The following is a 16,705-nucleotide window of genomic DNA, read 5'->3' on the forward strand; positions in this document are numbered from 1 at the left end:
AGATGACCAACAGAAAGATATATATGTGAAGACTAAGTTAGCATCCTGGATACCTTAGAATCAGCCAGAGTCAGGATAAGCAAAAGTCCTTGTCTTTATTCTTGGTCTTCAGGGGTAGAAGTGAATTGGATGGACGCAGAATCCCCAGGGCCTCTCCTCTATGTCTCCCACCCAAAAGTGACTCTGGATAGTCTTACTCTACCCCCAGTCCCTCCTACAATTCTCTGCATACACCAATTATCAAGCCAGCACAGAATAGTGGGAAAAGCCATTTTCCAAGCATATGCTAATAGAGTATTGTCCAATCGGTAGTTAGCCTTAAATGCTCAGTTGTCCGTCCTTAGTACATCAACTCAAGAGTTTCAGTCCTCTATATCTCCCACTTTCTTTTGTTTTAGAACACAGGTGATCACATCACCCCTGACTTCTTAGGGAGGTGAGAACCCCCAAAAGGAGGTGATCACGTTCTCCCTGACTTCTCAGGAAAGGAGGTGAAAACACTGAAAAGGAGGTGATCATGCTCTCCTTGACTTCTCAGGAAGGGAGGTGAAAAGCACCAAAGGGAAGTGGGGATTGCTAGCGGGTTTCTGGGCTGAAGGTCTTATTAGAAACAGGTATGCACAAACCCATCAGCATGGGATTAAGCATATAGCAATAAAATACAGGCTATTAGTGATGATTCTCCCCACAGCTGGTACAGGCTCAATGTGGTGTAACAAACATGAATTGTACATGCAAGTAGTGATATAACAAAGAATATGAATCAACATGGTGTTGTAAAAGATTTCCAGAAGTCCTAGAAGGAGGGTATGTAAACAACAGCCACACATAGGCCTCCTTCAGCAGTCAAGAGATGGTCCAAGACCAATCTATTGTCCATTGCTTCACGTGTCAGAAATCCAATGATCACTGGAAGTTTTTGAAGTCCTACAACAGTTTTTTTATGTGTTAGGGAATTCAATGATTCCAGCAGATTTTGAAGTCTTGCAACAGTCTTATCATTTCTCAGAAAATCCAGTGATTCCTGAGGGTTTTCAAGTCCTACAACAATCTTGTCATTTCTCAGAAAATCCAATGATTCCTGAGGGTTTTTAAGTCCTACAACAGTCTTATCATATCTCAAAGAATCTAATGATTCCTGAGGGTTTTCAAGTCCTACAACAGTCTTGTCATTTCTCAGAAAATCCAATGATTCCTGAGGGTTTTCACAGTCTTATCATGTCTCAGAGAATCCAATGATTCCTGAGGGTTTTGAAGTCCAGTAATTTTTGATGTCCATGAGTCAAACACCATGACTGCCATGCTCTTTGAGTGGTGGGCACAGTCATCGATGGAACCACCCGATGTTTCTTGGGTCTTCTCCTTCGTTTCAACGGTCTGTTCTGCCTCTCCTGGTAGACAAGGTGAATATGACTCATTGGCAGCCATCTAATTCCATTTCCATCTGTAGAGATACAACCAACCCTCATCCCCAAGCAGTTAACCTATCTGGTCCCTTCCATTCATCACTTTCTGGGTCTCTCCCCATCACCTGGCAATTATCTAAAGATAGTAAAGCTGCTCGCACTGGACACTGCCCTTCCAGTGGGTTATAAAACCTGTCTGCCAGAACCAGTACATCTTTGTCAAAAATCAAGAAGTTAATAGTATAAAGGGGTAGATTTAGAAGTTTTCTAGGGTTACCTGTGGCTCCCCCTTTCTTTTGTTTTTGGAGGAGTGTCTTGATGTCTCAGTTTCTCCTCTCTACTATTGCCTGTCCTTGAGAATTAAAGGGTATGCCAGTGGTGTGTAAAATCTTATACTGTGAACAAAAACGTGCAAAATGTTTAGAAGTATATGCAGGTCCATTGTCTGTTTTTATGGCTTGTGGCACACCCATAATTGCAAATGCTTGTATACGGAATTCAGTGACCACTCGGGCTGTCTCTTTTGCTGCTGCTATTGCAAAAGTGAATCCTGAAAAGGTGTCTACCACAACATGGATAAAAGACAGGTGACCAAAAGATTTATAATGGGTCACATCCATTTGCCAGATTTCATTGGATCTCAAACCATGAGGGTTCTTCCCTGGAGGGAATGTAGGAGCGTGGAAAGGAAGGCAAGCTGTACAGCTTTTGACTATGCTCCTAGCCTCCTCTCTTATCTGAAATTGCAAACGTAAAACTTGAGCAGCCTGATGATATTTAAAATGAGATTCTTGAGCTTCTTGAAATAAAGGAGTATTGGCCAACATGGTTAGAAGGCTATCTGCCTTTGAATTACCATCAAAAATAGGACCTGGAAGTCCACTATGGGAGTGGACATGCAAAATATAAATCTTACCTGGATGCTTTCTCATCTGTTCGTGAAGTTTCTTAAAGAGCTGATATATATTAGAGGCTACAAATTTTATTTGGACTGTGGCAATTCTTTGCACCACATCTACTGAATAGGCCGAATCAGATATTATATTTATATCTCCTGGATAATAAGTAAGAGCTAGAATGATTGCATACAATTCGTTCTGCTGAGTGGACTTATAAGGAGTTCTGACTATTCTCTTTATAGTTAAGTCGTGAGAGTATACAGCACAAATATTATGTTTTGATGCATCTGTAAAGATAGTTGGTCCTTTAAGAGGAACTTTAGAAATCTTTTCTTCAAGAATCCATTGCCAATTATGTAATAGTCTGGTTATCTTTAATGGAGACCCGTGTGTAAAATTTGGAGCCATGGCTAATAAAATTTGCTACTTTGGGATGTTTTCACAGCATACATTAATTTGTACATTAGTATAAAAGGTGTATCTTGTCAGGTCTTATCCCAGATAATTGTACTGCTCACTTAATGGCCTTTAATAAAATTCTAGCCACAAGCACTGGGTAAGGAGTAAGGCTTTGTTCTGGTTGTGCTGGGAGGTTCACCCACTCTATCACACTGTTTCCTTGATTAAGGACTGCTATGGGTCCCTCTTGTGCACCAAAAACTAATATTTCCAAGGGTTTTTGAGTGACTCTTTCAACCACATTGGATAAAGGCAGTTCAACTTCTCTCAAAGCCTCTTGAGGTTCTTTTGTAAGCTGGCGTGGTGAGTTTAAAGCACCGTCTCCCCTTAAAATGTCATATAATGGTTGTAATTGATAGCTAGTCAAGCCTAACACTGGTCGCATCCATTGGATATCTCCTATCAATTTCTGAAAGTCATTTAAGGTGTTTAGCTTCTCTGTTCTTAAGGAAAGTTTTTGTACTATAAGCACCTTAGGGTATACTTCATATCCTAAATATTAAAAAGGAGCATGTCTTTGAATTTTTTCTGGAGCTATGTGCAATTTGTAGTTCCTTATGTTTCCATGGTCTTTTGTAGACATGCTTCTAACATTTGTTCCTCAGTTGCACATCCCAATATATCATCCATGTAATGTAGTAACATAACTTTTGAAATGCTTTTCTTACAGCAATATACATTTGACACATAGTAGGGCTGTTTTTCATTCCTATGGCAAAATTATCCATTCATATCTTTTATAAGGCTCAGCTTAGTTAATGCTGGGCACTGAAAAGGCAAATCTTTTCATATCCTCCTTATCTAGAGGGATGGAATAGAAACAATCCTTAATGTCTATAACCCAAAGAGGCCATTCTCTTCGCAATTGAGTAGGAGATGGAAGTCCAGGCTGAAGAGCTCCCATAGGTTCCATCTGTTCATTTACCTTTCTTAAATCAGTCAACGTCCTCCATTTTCCAGATTTCTTTCTTAGAACAAATACTGGGTAATTCCAAGGACTTAGAGAAGGTTGTAAGTGTCCTTGATCAAATTGCTCCTGTACTATATCTAATAAAGCCTGAATTTTATCGCTACCTAAGGGCAACTGTTCTATCCACACTGGTGTATCGGTTTTCCATTGGATAAGAACAGATGAAAGCATTAGGCAGCCCTGCCTAAAAAACTGAAGTACTCATTTTTAACCTAATTGTAAAATGTCTCTTCCCCACAGATTGATGGGAATTTTTTTAACCATAAAAGCAATAAAAACTCCTCTTTCACCTTTAAAAGTCCATCTCAAAGGGGTAGCACTAACTTCAGCTGCTATTGATCCTCCTACACCAGACATGTAGGTGTCTACCTTAATCTTTGGCCAGTGACTGGGCCAGTTGACACCTCTAATAACTGTACGATCTGCACCAGTGTTTACCAATCCTTCCAGTGGTAGGCCATTTATATAGATAGTGAGCATAGGCCGTTCAGCTGTCACAGCTGCTGTCCAATATATTCCTGGATTTTGTTGTTTGGAGTCAGAATCTGGGCGACTATCACCAGTTGCTTATTAGGAGTCTGTATCAGTAAACCTGATGCTACTGCGTCTCCTGGGTGATAAGTCACACATTGTCTACCTGTATTAGTGACTGGATATTATCTACACATTCTCCAGTTTCCCACATCAGTGTATGGATGGGCACTGTTTTGTAAGTATTCTCAGGAGGTGAAATGGTCAAGCCTACTGTACCTAGAGGCAAAGGAGAAGAACAGATTTCACCTCTCCAGGGGCTATCTCAGTAGTCCCAGCTGCATACAGCTCTATTCTCCCCAATTGTAATCCCTTTCTCCATCAAGTTGCTTCCTGGCTGGCTGATTGTGTTAGCCCTTTCTCCCATCATATGGCTTCCTGGCTGATTGGTCATGTCTGGGTACTGGACTTCTAGGGACTCTCTGGGTGTAGCATCAGCTGCCATCAGGCCCCAAGTATTTTTTGTTTGGGGCACTGGGGCTGGGCCCCTCATCCCGTTTCCCTGAATCAGTCTACATTCCGATGCCCAATGGAAGCCTCTGTTGCATTTTGGACATTCGGTTTTTGGGTCTTGTTCGCCCACCCTGTTTTCTCAATCCATGTCTATGCCAACATTGAGCTTTCAGATGTCTTACTTTACCACATTGAAAGCATTGACGAGTCTCTCTGGAAGTCTCTTGCCAAAAGGGACCCTGTCTTCCAATGTTCGAATCTTGGGAAGTCTGCATCATAGCCTGACTATAAAAGGTATTTGTGCCCACTGTGTCACAGCATCTTATGATGTCCTCTAAAGGAGCATCCTTGCGTAGTCCTAGTATAATTCTTCTACAAACCTCATTAGCATTTTCTTTAGCAAGTTGTCTTATAATTTCTATTGTTGTATTTTTACCAGTAGTTCATATGATAGCTGTCTGTAAACATCCCACAAAATCAGCAAAGGGTTCATTTGGCCCTTACACAATTTTTGTGAAGGCTTCACCCTTGTCATGTTTACCGCGGAGAAAAACCCATGCGCTGATAGCAGCAGCAGCAATTTGCTCATGTGCTGCTATGGGGTAATTAATCTGTACTGAAATTTCTACATAAGAACCTACACCTGTTAGTTGGTCACAGGTGATTGGAAGATTAACTCCACTATGACTATTTAGTTGGGTTTGTATCCTACAGAGCTCACTATACTCTGAAAGCCACAAGTTTTGTCCAGGTTCTAAGCATGTCATTGCTATAGATTTCCAGTCCCTAGGGGTTAAGACTTCATAAGCCAAATTCTGTAATAACATCTTAACATAAGCTGATGTGAGGATTTCTATATCAAAAGGAGTGTATCTTCTACTTTCTTGACCTGAAGAGTTAAACTGTTGAATCACAGGATACATTCCTATTTTCCATTCAGCTATATCCTGCCCTTCTTCTGTGGCTTTAAGTAGTACCTTTTGCAATCTAGTCATAGGAGGGGATGACTGCTGGAGGGGAGGGAGAAAGGGGAGGAGGTGCTGGTGATATCATTGCCCCTCCCACTACTCCTCTTCCCTCCATCTTGGAAGGTGGAGTTGATGGGGGCGCATCAATAACTTGTTCCAGTTTAGGTGGGGTTGAAGCTGCCTTGTGAGAGTGAGAATCATCGTGCTCTTAGCCACAACCTTCATCCTCACTTAACTCCTCATGCCTTCTGGTGATATTGCCATTAATCTGTCCTTTGTCCTCCTCTTTTTCCTCACACTTCCTCATCTGGCTGTTCTTAAAATTTTTCTTTTTCTTTTCTTTTTTCTTTTTTATAACTTGAAAGATTCTTTAAGGCCAATTGTATTATGTTCTATATATAGAATGTTTCCTTGGAAATTGAATCAGGACCATTATCATTGTAGTATTCACATAGTTGATCTCCTACTAGTTTCCAATTATCTGTCCCTACATCTTCTTCCTTTAAGAACCAAGGGGACGTGCGTTCTAATGTACCCAAGAGTCCATCAATCTGCTACCAAGTTACAAGTAAGCCTTGTCCCTTGATCAACTTAAGTATGCTTTCTATAGCACCCCCTCAGGGTGGGGGTGGGGCTGGCACTAGTGCAGAATCTTTTCCTAATATCTGCCCCATTTCACCTAGAAAAGGTTATTAGTTTAGCCCTTAACAAAGAAAGCTCCCTGTTTGTCTATTAAAATACTCTCCCTATTACCTGGTCACTGGGGACTTCTTCAGTGAAATTAGGGTCCTTGGTCCACACATTGGGCACCAAATGTGAAGACCGAGTTAGCACCCTGGATACCTTAGAATCAGCCGGAGTCAGGATAAGCAAAAGTCCTTGATCTTTATTCTTGGTCTTTAGGGGTAGAAGTAAATTAGATGGACACAGAATCTCCATGACTTCTCTTCATCTCCTGTCCAAAAGTGACTCTCTTTAGTTTCACTCCATGCCCTAGTCCCTCCTCCAATTCTCTGTATACACCAATTATTAAGCCAGCACAGAATAGTGGGAAGAGCCATTTTCCAAGCATATGCTAATAGAGTATTGTCCAATCGGTAATTAGCTTTAAGTGCTCGATTGTCCAACCTCAGTGCATCAACTCAAGAGTTTCAGCCCTTTACATGTATAGAAAGAAGAAGGCTGGGGAAAGACCTGTAGGGGCTTCCTACTGCTAGTGCTCATGGTGGTTGAAGAGTTCTCAGGTCAGAAAGGAAGAGAAAAATAAGGGAAAAACAGTGTCATGAAAACCCAAAGGGAAAAGAGTTTTCAAAAAACAAAAGGTGATCTACAGGATCAGCGATTGTAGAGGGGTCAGGAGGGACTGAGAAAAAAGCCACTGTGTTTAGCCATTAAGAGATCACTAGTAACTTTGGAGAGTGAACTATTTTATTTGAATGAGAAAGTCAGAAACCAAACTTTAGAGAATTAAGAAGGATACAAGTAAAGCATCCTTTAATTGTAGAGGATCTTCTCAAGGAGTTTGGCCACAAAAGAGAAGAAGAGGTAGAAGATAGCTAGCAGGAATGGACCTATTTAGTAAAGGGGTTTTGAGAATGGAGGAGATAGAAGCAATTTTGTAGGCAGTGGAAAAGTGGCCAGGAGATAGGGAGAGTTTGAATATTAATTAGAGCAAGAAGATAATGCAATCTGTTGCCCCAAATAGGATTTGCCTTGGCAAGAAGTCTTTTTCAGGTGGGCCAGGAGAAGACAATGGCAGCAAGCATCTGTGATAGGCTTTCTCAGAATGCCCTCAATTGTTTTAGCAAAATATGCTCAAGGCTCTTGGCTAGAAGGGATGTGGATGGGGGAATCATAGAAAACTTTAGGGTAGATGAAAATGTTTGGAATTTGGTTTTATACGAAAAGGGTTGCTGATTCTGTACCATAATTTGTAACCGACCTAATCCACATGGCTTCATGATTCATTCCAACTTTGTTCAATCGCCGAGTAGGAACAAAGACAGAAGCTTATGGTGGAGATGATCCAGGGCTGGGATTTGGTAGGACAAGATCTTCCATGGACTAAAAAGGCAAAGAGAGAACCACTTCACCAAGGTGTGAAGATGGGAAGAGAATAACTAGTGAAGATATTATGACCTCAGAACTGAGGAGGTCAGGATTATTGTGAGGACAAAGAACAGGGTTTGTTTTCAAAAGTCAGAGACAGAGACAGTGGAATATTAACAGATTATGATTAAGTAAAGAAATTTCAGACATTATGAATATTTATGGATGATGGTAAAATGAAGGACACAGCCATTCCTGTATACCTGTAGTAGGGTGAATGAATAGGTCATGGAAAATGAGAGATTGAGAGGTTAGGGTATTTGAAGGAGTATCACTATGTTGAAATCCTCTAGTTTGAGGGCGCAGTAAGGAAAGAAAGCTGGTCTGCAAACCAACTACTGAATTCATTGAGGAGGTAGAAGGTACTATAGAATAGAACCTAATTCCACTTTCTCCACTCATGACCCCTTTTTTGCCCAAGAAAATTTTAAGCAGCCCTGGATATATAGGTGTTTAAAATAGGTCTACAAATCAAACATTTACTGGTAATAAATTATAATTTCATAACCCTCACATTCAGTTACATGACCCCATATGCGGTTGTGACCTACAATTTAAGAAGCTTTGCTATAGTAGTCATCAACTCCAACCCCTTCATTTTACAGATGAGGAAGTAGGCCCTAATGAAAAGAAGCTTGGCCATGATCCCACAAGCAGTAATGGGAGATTAGGATTCAAACCCACATTGAGAGGCAGTGTGCTATAGTGGCTGGAACTCTGGGCTGAGAGTCAGGAAGACGCTAATATTTACACACTGAATGAATGAAGAAGTCTTTGTATCTATGGAACATGACAGAGCTGGACTCACAGATGGTAGCATCCTTTCCAGCTCCAAGGCTCTGTCTGATCTTTTGGTTCCATTCAGAGTCATCTTTCTTTTTGTATTGCAACCCTTCTCCCCCTCCCCCGCCTATTTTGATAGATTTATGCTTTGAGGAATTGCTATTTGAACTCTAAGTGTTAGTAGCATAAAAATGAACATAAATCAATTTGTGTCTGAATTTACTCTCAAAACTCCCTGGGGACTTGAAGAAATGTCATTCCTCCCTCCCTTTTCCCCCTACTCAGTAAGCTGCAGAAACTCTACATTATTTTACATCCTATTATGATTTTTTGGGGGGGGTCTGATTTTTGAAGAGGACATTATTGCATGGATGATCTAAGACAATCATGCCCATTAGGAACTAACAGAATGTTGTTGTTATTTTTAAAATAGCTTTAAGACCATTTAAAAGAGCTCTGATCACTAGGGCTCTGTCCTGAATAGGGGATTTATACTCCTTTTTATCTTTGGGAAGCCCTTCGAGAGAGCTGTACAATCATTACTTCCAATTTGTCCAAAGGGAGACCAAGTCTCTAAATTGGAAGAGACATACATGAAGCCACATTGAGAGTCAGTTTTTTTTTGTTTTTTTTAAAAGATAACTAACATAGCTCAGGACTACAGAGCCTCGTGTTGGTGTCTAATGTCGGATGCCATCATAAGGCCTGATAGTTGTCCTGGTTTAATTGACAAAAGCTCTTGGGCTGTATGAGTAGCAGTCTCTGAAGGAATGGGGAGATCACAAGATTGTAGTTGAGAGAGAGAGGAAGGAATTATTTCAGAGAGGTTTGTGGGTCTTCCATCACAGTGGTGCTCAAAACTTTTGTTTTCAATGTTTTTATACTATTAAAAATTGTTGAGGATTTCTCTAAATAGTTATTGTTTATGTGGGCTAGATTTATAGATATTTGCCATATTTGAAATAAAAACTAATTTTGAGTTAATACACACACTAAAAATATTGACAGAATCACTCCCTCCCCCTACCCCCTAGGATTCTCTAGACCATGCTTTGAGAACCACTTGTCTACCATAGGAAACCTAATGTCTGAGACTAGTAGATTTATAGATTTCTAAGCCAAAGGGAACTCTTTTTTCTTCTGTGTCATTATTGCTCCATTAATGAATTAGCTCAAGTTTTGGGGCTCAAAAAACTATCATCCATACATGATGTGGAATTAAGTTTGGGCACAAGGACAGAATTTGTTGTTCTCTTGTTTCAGTCATGTTCACTGTGACCCATTTTGGATTTTTTTGGCATAGATACTGCAGAGGTTTCCTTCTCTAGCTCATTTTACAGATGAGAAAATGGGGGGAAACAGGTTGAAATGACTTACCTAGGTTCACATAGCTAGATACTAGAGTGGTTGGCCATTTCCTTCTCTAGCTCATTTTGTAGATGTGGAAACTGAGACAAACAGGGTGAAGTGTCTTAAGAGTCACACAGCTGTTAAGTGTCCGAGGCCAGATTTGAACTCAGGAAGATATTTTCCAGACTCCAGGCCAGATGCTCGATCCTCTACCCCCTTAGTAACTTAAGTGACTTAACTTCTTTTGGACTCAGTTTCCTCATCTGTGAAAGGAAAGGGTTTAGACTTAATGACTTTTAGGATCCCTTCCAAGTCTACCTTTTTTTCACTAAAATTCTTTTTGGACTAAAAGATCTTTACAATTCCTTCTAGCTCTAGAATTCTGATAGGATTATTATAAAATATTCTTTATCTATTTACCAAACCAATTTCCCCTCAGGACCTCTATGAGATAAATTCTTGTTTGTCTAGTTCTACTGCCCAGAGATGTAATGAAGATAAAATGAGATAAAGGGCTTTGCAAATCTATTTCAGGTTGCTTTTTCCCCTGTAAGAATTTAAAGTACATTTTCTTTTTTACATTTTGACTAGACTTGTGATCTTACTGGCATAGGAAATTCCATGTGAGAAAACTCCCTTCACCAATATAGGTTGATGCCCTCTCAATGCCTTATAGTCTCAAAGAGTTGTGATGTTCACAAGGTCACCAGCTAGGATCTGTCAATCTGTTGTGTTGTTTAGGTGTTTCAGTCACATCTGACTCTTTCTAACCCCATTGGTGTTTTCTTGGCAGAGATACGGGAGTGGTTTGCCATTAATTTCTCCCATCTCATTTTACAGATGAGGAAAACTGAGGCAAATAGGGTTGAATGGTTTGCCCAGGATCATATAGCTAGTCTGAGCCTAGATTCCTGTCTCTCATTGCACCACATAGCTACCCCCAATGTGTCAGCCTTTCAACAAGCATGTACTAAGTAAATGCTGTGTGTATGCCCATTGCTTTCTTCAACACTGGGAGTGAGAAGCCTAGAGAAACAGTTCCTGCCCTTGAGAAACTTACATTCTAATGGGAGAGAGGAAGCATATATAGTTTGCCCCAAATCTTTGGGTAGTTTTAAGCTTTAACAGGCAATCTTATATCCTTTTAACACTAGCTTTTACATTTGATCTTGGAGGCAATAGGGAGCCACTGAAATTTATTGATTATCTCCAATTTATCCTGTATGTCTTTTTATACAAAATGTTTGCATGTTATTTGCCTAATTCCATCTCTCCTACTTTACCCCTCTTCCTTCTAAGAGTTCATTAAGGTCAGGGAGTATTTTTTTTTCCTTCTGTTTTTGCCTTTCTTTATATCCCCAGAACTTAGCACAGTAATAAATACTTAATAAATGCTTGTTGACTGATTATTGAATAGGGAGGTAATACAGTCATAGAATAAGGATCCTTAAAGTTTCCCTGGGATCACCTTCAAATGCTGTGAAAACAAGTCTTACTGGCCCAGTGCATAGAGTGCCAGGCCCAGAGCCAGAGGCCCTAAGTTCAAATCCAGCCTAAGTCAAATCCTAGCTTTGACCCTAGGAAAATCGCTTACCCCTGTTTGCCTCAGTTTCCTAATCTGTAAAGTGAACTGGAAAAAACAATAATAAACAACTTCAGTATCTTTGCCATGAAAACCTCAAGTGAGGTCAGAGAAAGTCAGACATGACTGAAAACAACTAAACAACAATACAAATCTATTATGATGGGTGCATGTTAAAATGTTAAAACAAACAAACAAACAAACAAAAAAAAAAAACAACTAAGCTTCCTGCTTGCTCAGTACAGTGACTTTCCAGCCTTTCTGGTCATTCAACTCAACCCTCTGAAGGGAATATGTGGCCATATTCACTTTAAGAAAAGGAAGATGGGGAAGACCAAAAAGTAATTGCTAGCTTTCCCAAATTTATTGTGAAAATAGTTCCCTCACAGCCCCTTTTGAGATTGATACAATTTTCAAATATTTATGTTGGCATATTTTCCTTTCAAATAGGTCTGTTCTGCAAAGATTTTACTTTTTATTTTTTTATTTTTTGGTTTTGTTTTCTTACTTTTATCCCTGAAAAGAACAAATTATAGGAAGAAAGATTAATAGTAATGCAGTGTGATATAATGTTTGCTAATAGGTTGTCAAAGGTATTGCTGGGAATTACAAAGGTTTGTTTTGCTTATGAATTCAATTATCCAATAGGCTTTGAAATATGGTATTTGCATCCTTTCAGGCACTCAATGCTGTGTTTGAAAAAATCCCAGAGAATGAGAGCACTGATGTCTGTCGGAGTATTGCTGTCAACGTCCTAGACTGTGATACTATAGGACAAGCCAAGGAGAAGATCTTCCAAGCCTTTTTAAGCAAGAACGGCTCTCTCTATGGGCTCCAGCTCAATGAAATTGGCCTGGGTAAGACAGTGGGGGGGGAACAGAAGTATCTTATCTCTTTCCTCTCCTATTTCCAAGGCTTCCTTCCCTACACATGTATTATTGTGGAGAAGGCAAGAATAAGGTAATGATTTCTTTTGGAGGTATGTGGGATGAAGAGGAAATTTTTGAATTATATATTCTCTATAATATCAGGTTCTTAAAGATCTTTTAGGCACCAACATGTTACATTTGTTTTACATTGAAAATATTAATGGTAAGAGCCTAGTGCAGTCTCTAGGTATTTTGTATATGTATCTTTGATGGGTCTGTTGTGACACTGGGGGCTGAGCCATCATTAGCGGCATCTTAGCTCTCCCCAGTTAGCACCAGTGTGTTGGAGAAAAGCATTCTCAGTTCTTTCCTCCTCACCCCACCCATCTTTTTTTTTTTGGGGGGGGGGTGGTAATCACATACAGCATTAAGTATCTTCTCTGCCTTCCTCCTACATAAAGTAGCATCTGCTGTGAATTCATTTTGGGCTCTTATTGGTACACTGAAATCAAGAACATATGCGTGAGCAAAGTAACCGGGACCTGCTTCCCTCAAATGTTCATAAACATTTTTAAGTTCGACACTGTGGTAATCTCCCAAAGACTGCCAGAGGATTTTTCAAGGGGATAATGGATAATGAGATAGAGAGAAAAGAAGGCTAAGAAATCACAGCCACAAGTAGGTAACAAGTTTCATCTCTTCTTCAGATACAGTTATAGTGCTTTGTTAAGCATACAGTATAGGAAGACAGGCAGGCAGGAAGGAAGGAGAGAGGGAAGGAAGGAGGGAGGGAAGGAAAGAGTGAGGGAAGGAAGGAGGGAGAAAAGGAAGGCAGGGAGGGAGGGAAGATGGGAGAGAGGGTGGGAGGAAGGGAAGAAGGGAAGGAAGAGAAGGAAAAAAAAGAAAAACCCTAGTAGAATCTCCAAGTTAAATTGCAGACAAGGTTAGTCATAAGCCTAATCATAGAGGCTACTAGATAGCATAGATAGCTTGAGCAAATCCATAAAGAACAGTATTCACTTGTGGGTCCCAACTGAAAAGAGAGCAAGGTAGAGAGGCAAGACAATTTACACATAGATAGATAGATTGATAGATAGATAGATGGATGGAATGGATAGATGGATAGTTGGATAAATATACATAGTAGAGATAGAGATACACATACATACATACATACATAAAATGTTATACCTGGCCTCACAATCAGTGAGTCACTTATTAAGTGCCCCCTATATATGCCAGGCACTGTGACATAAAAATATAAATAAGAACAAAGACAATCCCTTTGCTTAAGAAGCTTACAATCTTTATGGGAAGATAACCCATAAAAGCTACAGTCAAGTATTCAGTTCAAACCCTGACTCTGACACATACTGTCTACATGACTCTGGACAATTCACTTAATTCTCTGTACTTCAGTTTTGTTATCTGTCAGTTGATGAGGATGGATCCCAGTGGTCTCATAGGTCCCTTCCAGCCCTAAACCTATGGTGCTTTAATCCTTTGATTTAGCCCTTCCATGCTTTGGGCAACTCTATGACTCTAAATTGCAGAAGATATATCAATCTGCACTGGAAGAGGAAGTTATCCCAATTGGAGTTTCCTCTAACTTTTCTTTCATAGATTCCTAATCTTTTAGAATTGGAGAGGATTTTGTTCATCATGTGGTCCAGTGCTTTCATTTTATAGGCGAGGAAACTCAAATTAGAGAAGCTAACCAACCCTAACCTTAATTCTGAGGTCATACTGCTAGCTGGTATTAGGGTGAATCCTAGAAGTTAGGTCACCTGATTCTCACATCTGTGTTCTTTTCATGATTTGATTTATGTATCAGAATCTCTGCCTAGAACATGGCTCACAAGAGTCTAAGATCCAAAGGATCATAGGATTTAAGACTGGGGAGAACACCTGATCCAGTCTTCTCAATTCACAGCTGAAGAAACTGAAACTCAGACAGGTGAACACACATGTGCGTATAAGTGATGGAACCAAGACTGGAACCATTCTTCTGATTTCAGTACCATGTTCTTTCCCAAGAGCGCCCACTTTTTTGACTGGGATGAGGAGGGAAGAAGATAGGGTAGTATTGGCAGATTCTAGTGAGAAAGCCCTCTTTTCCTGTGTGGCTCTGTAACATTGTTGTCTAAGACAGCAGAGAGATGGACTTGAATGCACACTTTCCTGACTCAGGGTCCTTCCCTGTCCACTACTTCCAGTTGTTTCTAAGTGTCCACTTAGCATTGCAAAAAGAAAAAAAATGTTATTAGGGCCTCAAGTTACATTCTATTCTTCCTTATTCAGTCAGCTTATAATGATCCCACAGGGAACCATGGGAGAGATTGTGGATGACTTCGTGCAGTCCATCTATGTAGCATCCATCAGCAAATAGACTTGCAAACAGTCTGTTGTGGTATCATAGTGCACATTTTTCTGCCATGTCTGAAATAAGGAAGACCCATCTTCCTGATTTGCATTCTGACCTCAGACACTTCCTAGCCATGTGACCCTGGGCAAGTCACTTAATTCTATTTGCCTCAGTTTCTTCATCTGTAAAATGAGCTGGAGAAGGAAATAACTACTCAAGTATTTTTATCAAGACAACTCCAAATGGGTTCACAGAGTCAGACATGGTTGAAAAATGACTAAACAACAACAAACTCACAGTTCCTGTACTATACTATATCATACTGTACAATATTGTACTATAAATATAATAAATAGGCCGTACTATTATCTTTATACCTTCATCAATGAATGAATGTAAAGTACTTTTTAAGCCCTTGCTATGTGCTGAATGATGAGCTAAGTGCCAAGAAAATAAGAAAAAAAAGATTATCATTAATCTCAAGAAACTTTTTTTTTTTTTTTTACTTCCTGAAACATTCAACTAAAACGAGCATTTCCACATGCATTATGGAACAGAAAAGGATTGTACAGGGAACTGTGGATGACTTATACAAGCACTCACATGCTCATAACATGCAACAGCTCATTTAAAAGAGCAATGATCATGGAAGGGGGCTTATACCTGGGCAATCACTAGTTAGATGAATTAATGTCTAGGCAATCAATTGACCATCCTTTCCAGGAGTAATGGTACATGCTTACCATATGCCGATGTTTTTGTTCTTCTAATGTGGGGTCATAGATGCATGCATGTAGAACTGAATTCCTTTCCATAAGCTGTCTAGTCCACATTCCTCATTTTACAGATGAGGAAACTAAGATAGCATTGGTCAGGAAAAGAACCTGGACTTGGGGCATAATGTCTAGATCAGACATCGTATCCTAGTCTCTGTGGGCTGTCTGTCTAATAAAGTCATTCTCAGAGTGATGTCTTTAAATGCATAAAACAAAAGATATCCAATTACAAAAGAAACCAACTATAGTGAAACTAAAGGTCACTTGTTCCCAATTAAGTTGCTGGATCTTTGGGAGTGCTTGGATCTTATGTTAAGAGCCCGTTTTCTTTCCAGTAGAATGTGGCCAGAATGGGAAGGGTCACCATTGGTCGGTGTGAACAAATTTTTGCAAACCTGTTAATATTCTAAAACTCTGACTGAGCTTCCTCTTAAAAAAAAAAAAAAATGACAATGAATCCAGTGCCGTTCTCCATAAATCACACTCCTGTTTAGTTTCATCACCATGGTTTTTTTCATGGATGGTCTCAGGGTGCATGTTTAAGGGATAGGATAGTACATAGGGACATTCCCAAGGTCTTGGTCTGCTTCAAAGAGTCCCAAGGCCTGTAATATCTTCCCTCTTCCCAGAAGAGTCATACTCCCCATCATAAAATTTGGTAAATATCATCTCAAAAGGGAGAATTTTAAGAACTGTTTTGTGCCAGTCCAGCTTTTCAAATGCATGTTTTTCACATTTTTATTTCAGTTTTATTTGATCATAAATAATACTCTTGAAGTTGAGAGGGTAATGTTTCATGTGAATGGTTCTTTTCATTTAGAATCTTGAAAAGAAGAGGGAAAAATGATTTTTGTATCTTTCAGAGCTTCAACTGGGTACACGGCAGAAAGAACTTTTAGACATAGATAGCTCTTCCGTGATTCTGGAGGATGGAATAACCAAGCTAAATACCATCGGCCATTATGAGGTAAGAACAATGCTGGCATTTGGGCAGCAGAATCTCTGTTCATTGTCCCATCTGATCTTTTCTACAACTTAGGGAATTAGCAGTGCGAGTATCAGGTTTCTTATATTTTCTTACATTACAAATTACAGATTACACATAGAAAAACTGAGACACAGTTAGATTTAGAGCTGAAAGGGAGTTTGTCTCACACACACACACACACACACACACACACACAC

General features: G+C 39.7%; 1 protein-coding gene across 1 annotated transcript in view; it reads left to right on the forward strand.

Annotated features, from left to right (window-relative positions):
• PLXNC1 (plexin C1) overlaps nt 1–16,705 on the forward strand; it is a 233,316-nt gene that overhangs the window by 181,898 nt on the left and 34,713 nt on the right. Inside the window, 2 exon segments of the mRNA XM_052000493.1 lie at nt 12,190–12,367; nt 16,384–16,487. Coding sequence (XP_051856453.1) covers nt 12,190–12,367; nt 16,384–16,487 — 282 coding nt within the window.

This window comes from Antechinus flavipes, chromosome 5, assembly GCF_016432865.1.
Source record: "Antechinus flavipes isolate AdamAnt ecotype Samford, QLD, Australia chromosome 5, AdamAnt_v2, whole genome shotgun sequence".
Taxonomy (NCBI): Eukaryota; Metazoa; Chordata; class Mammalia; order Dasyuromorphia; family Dasyuridae; genus Antechinus; species Antechinus flavipes.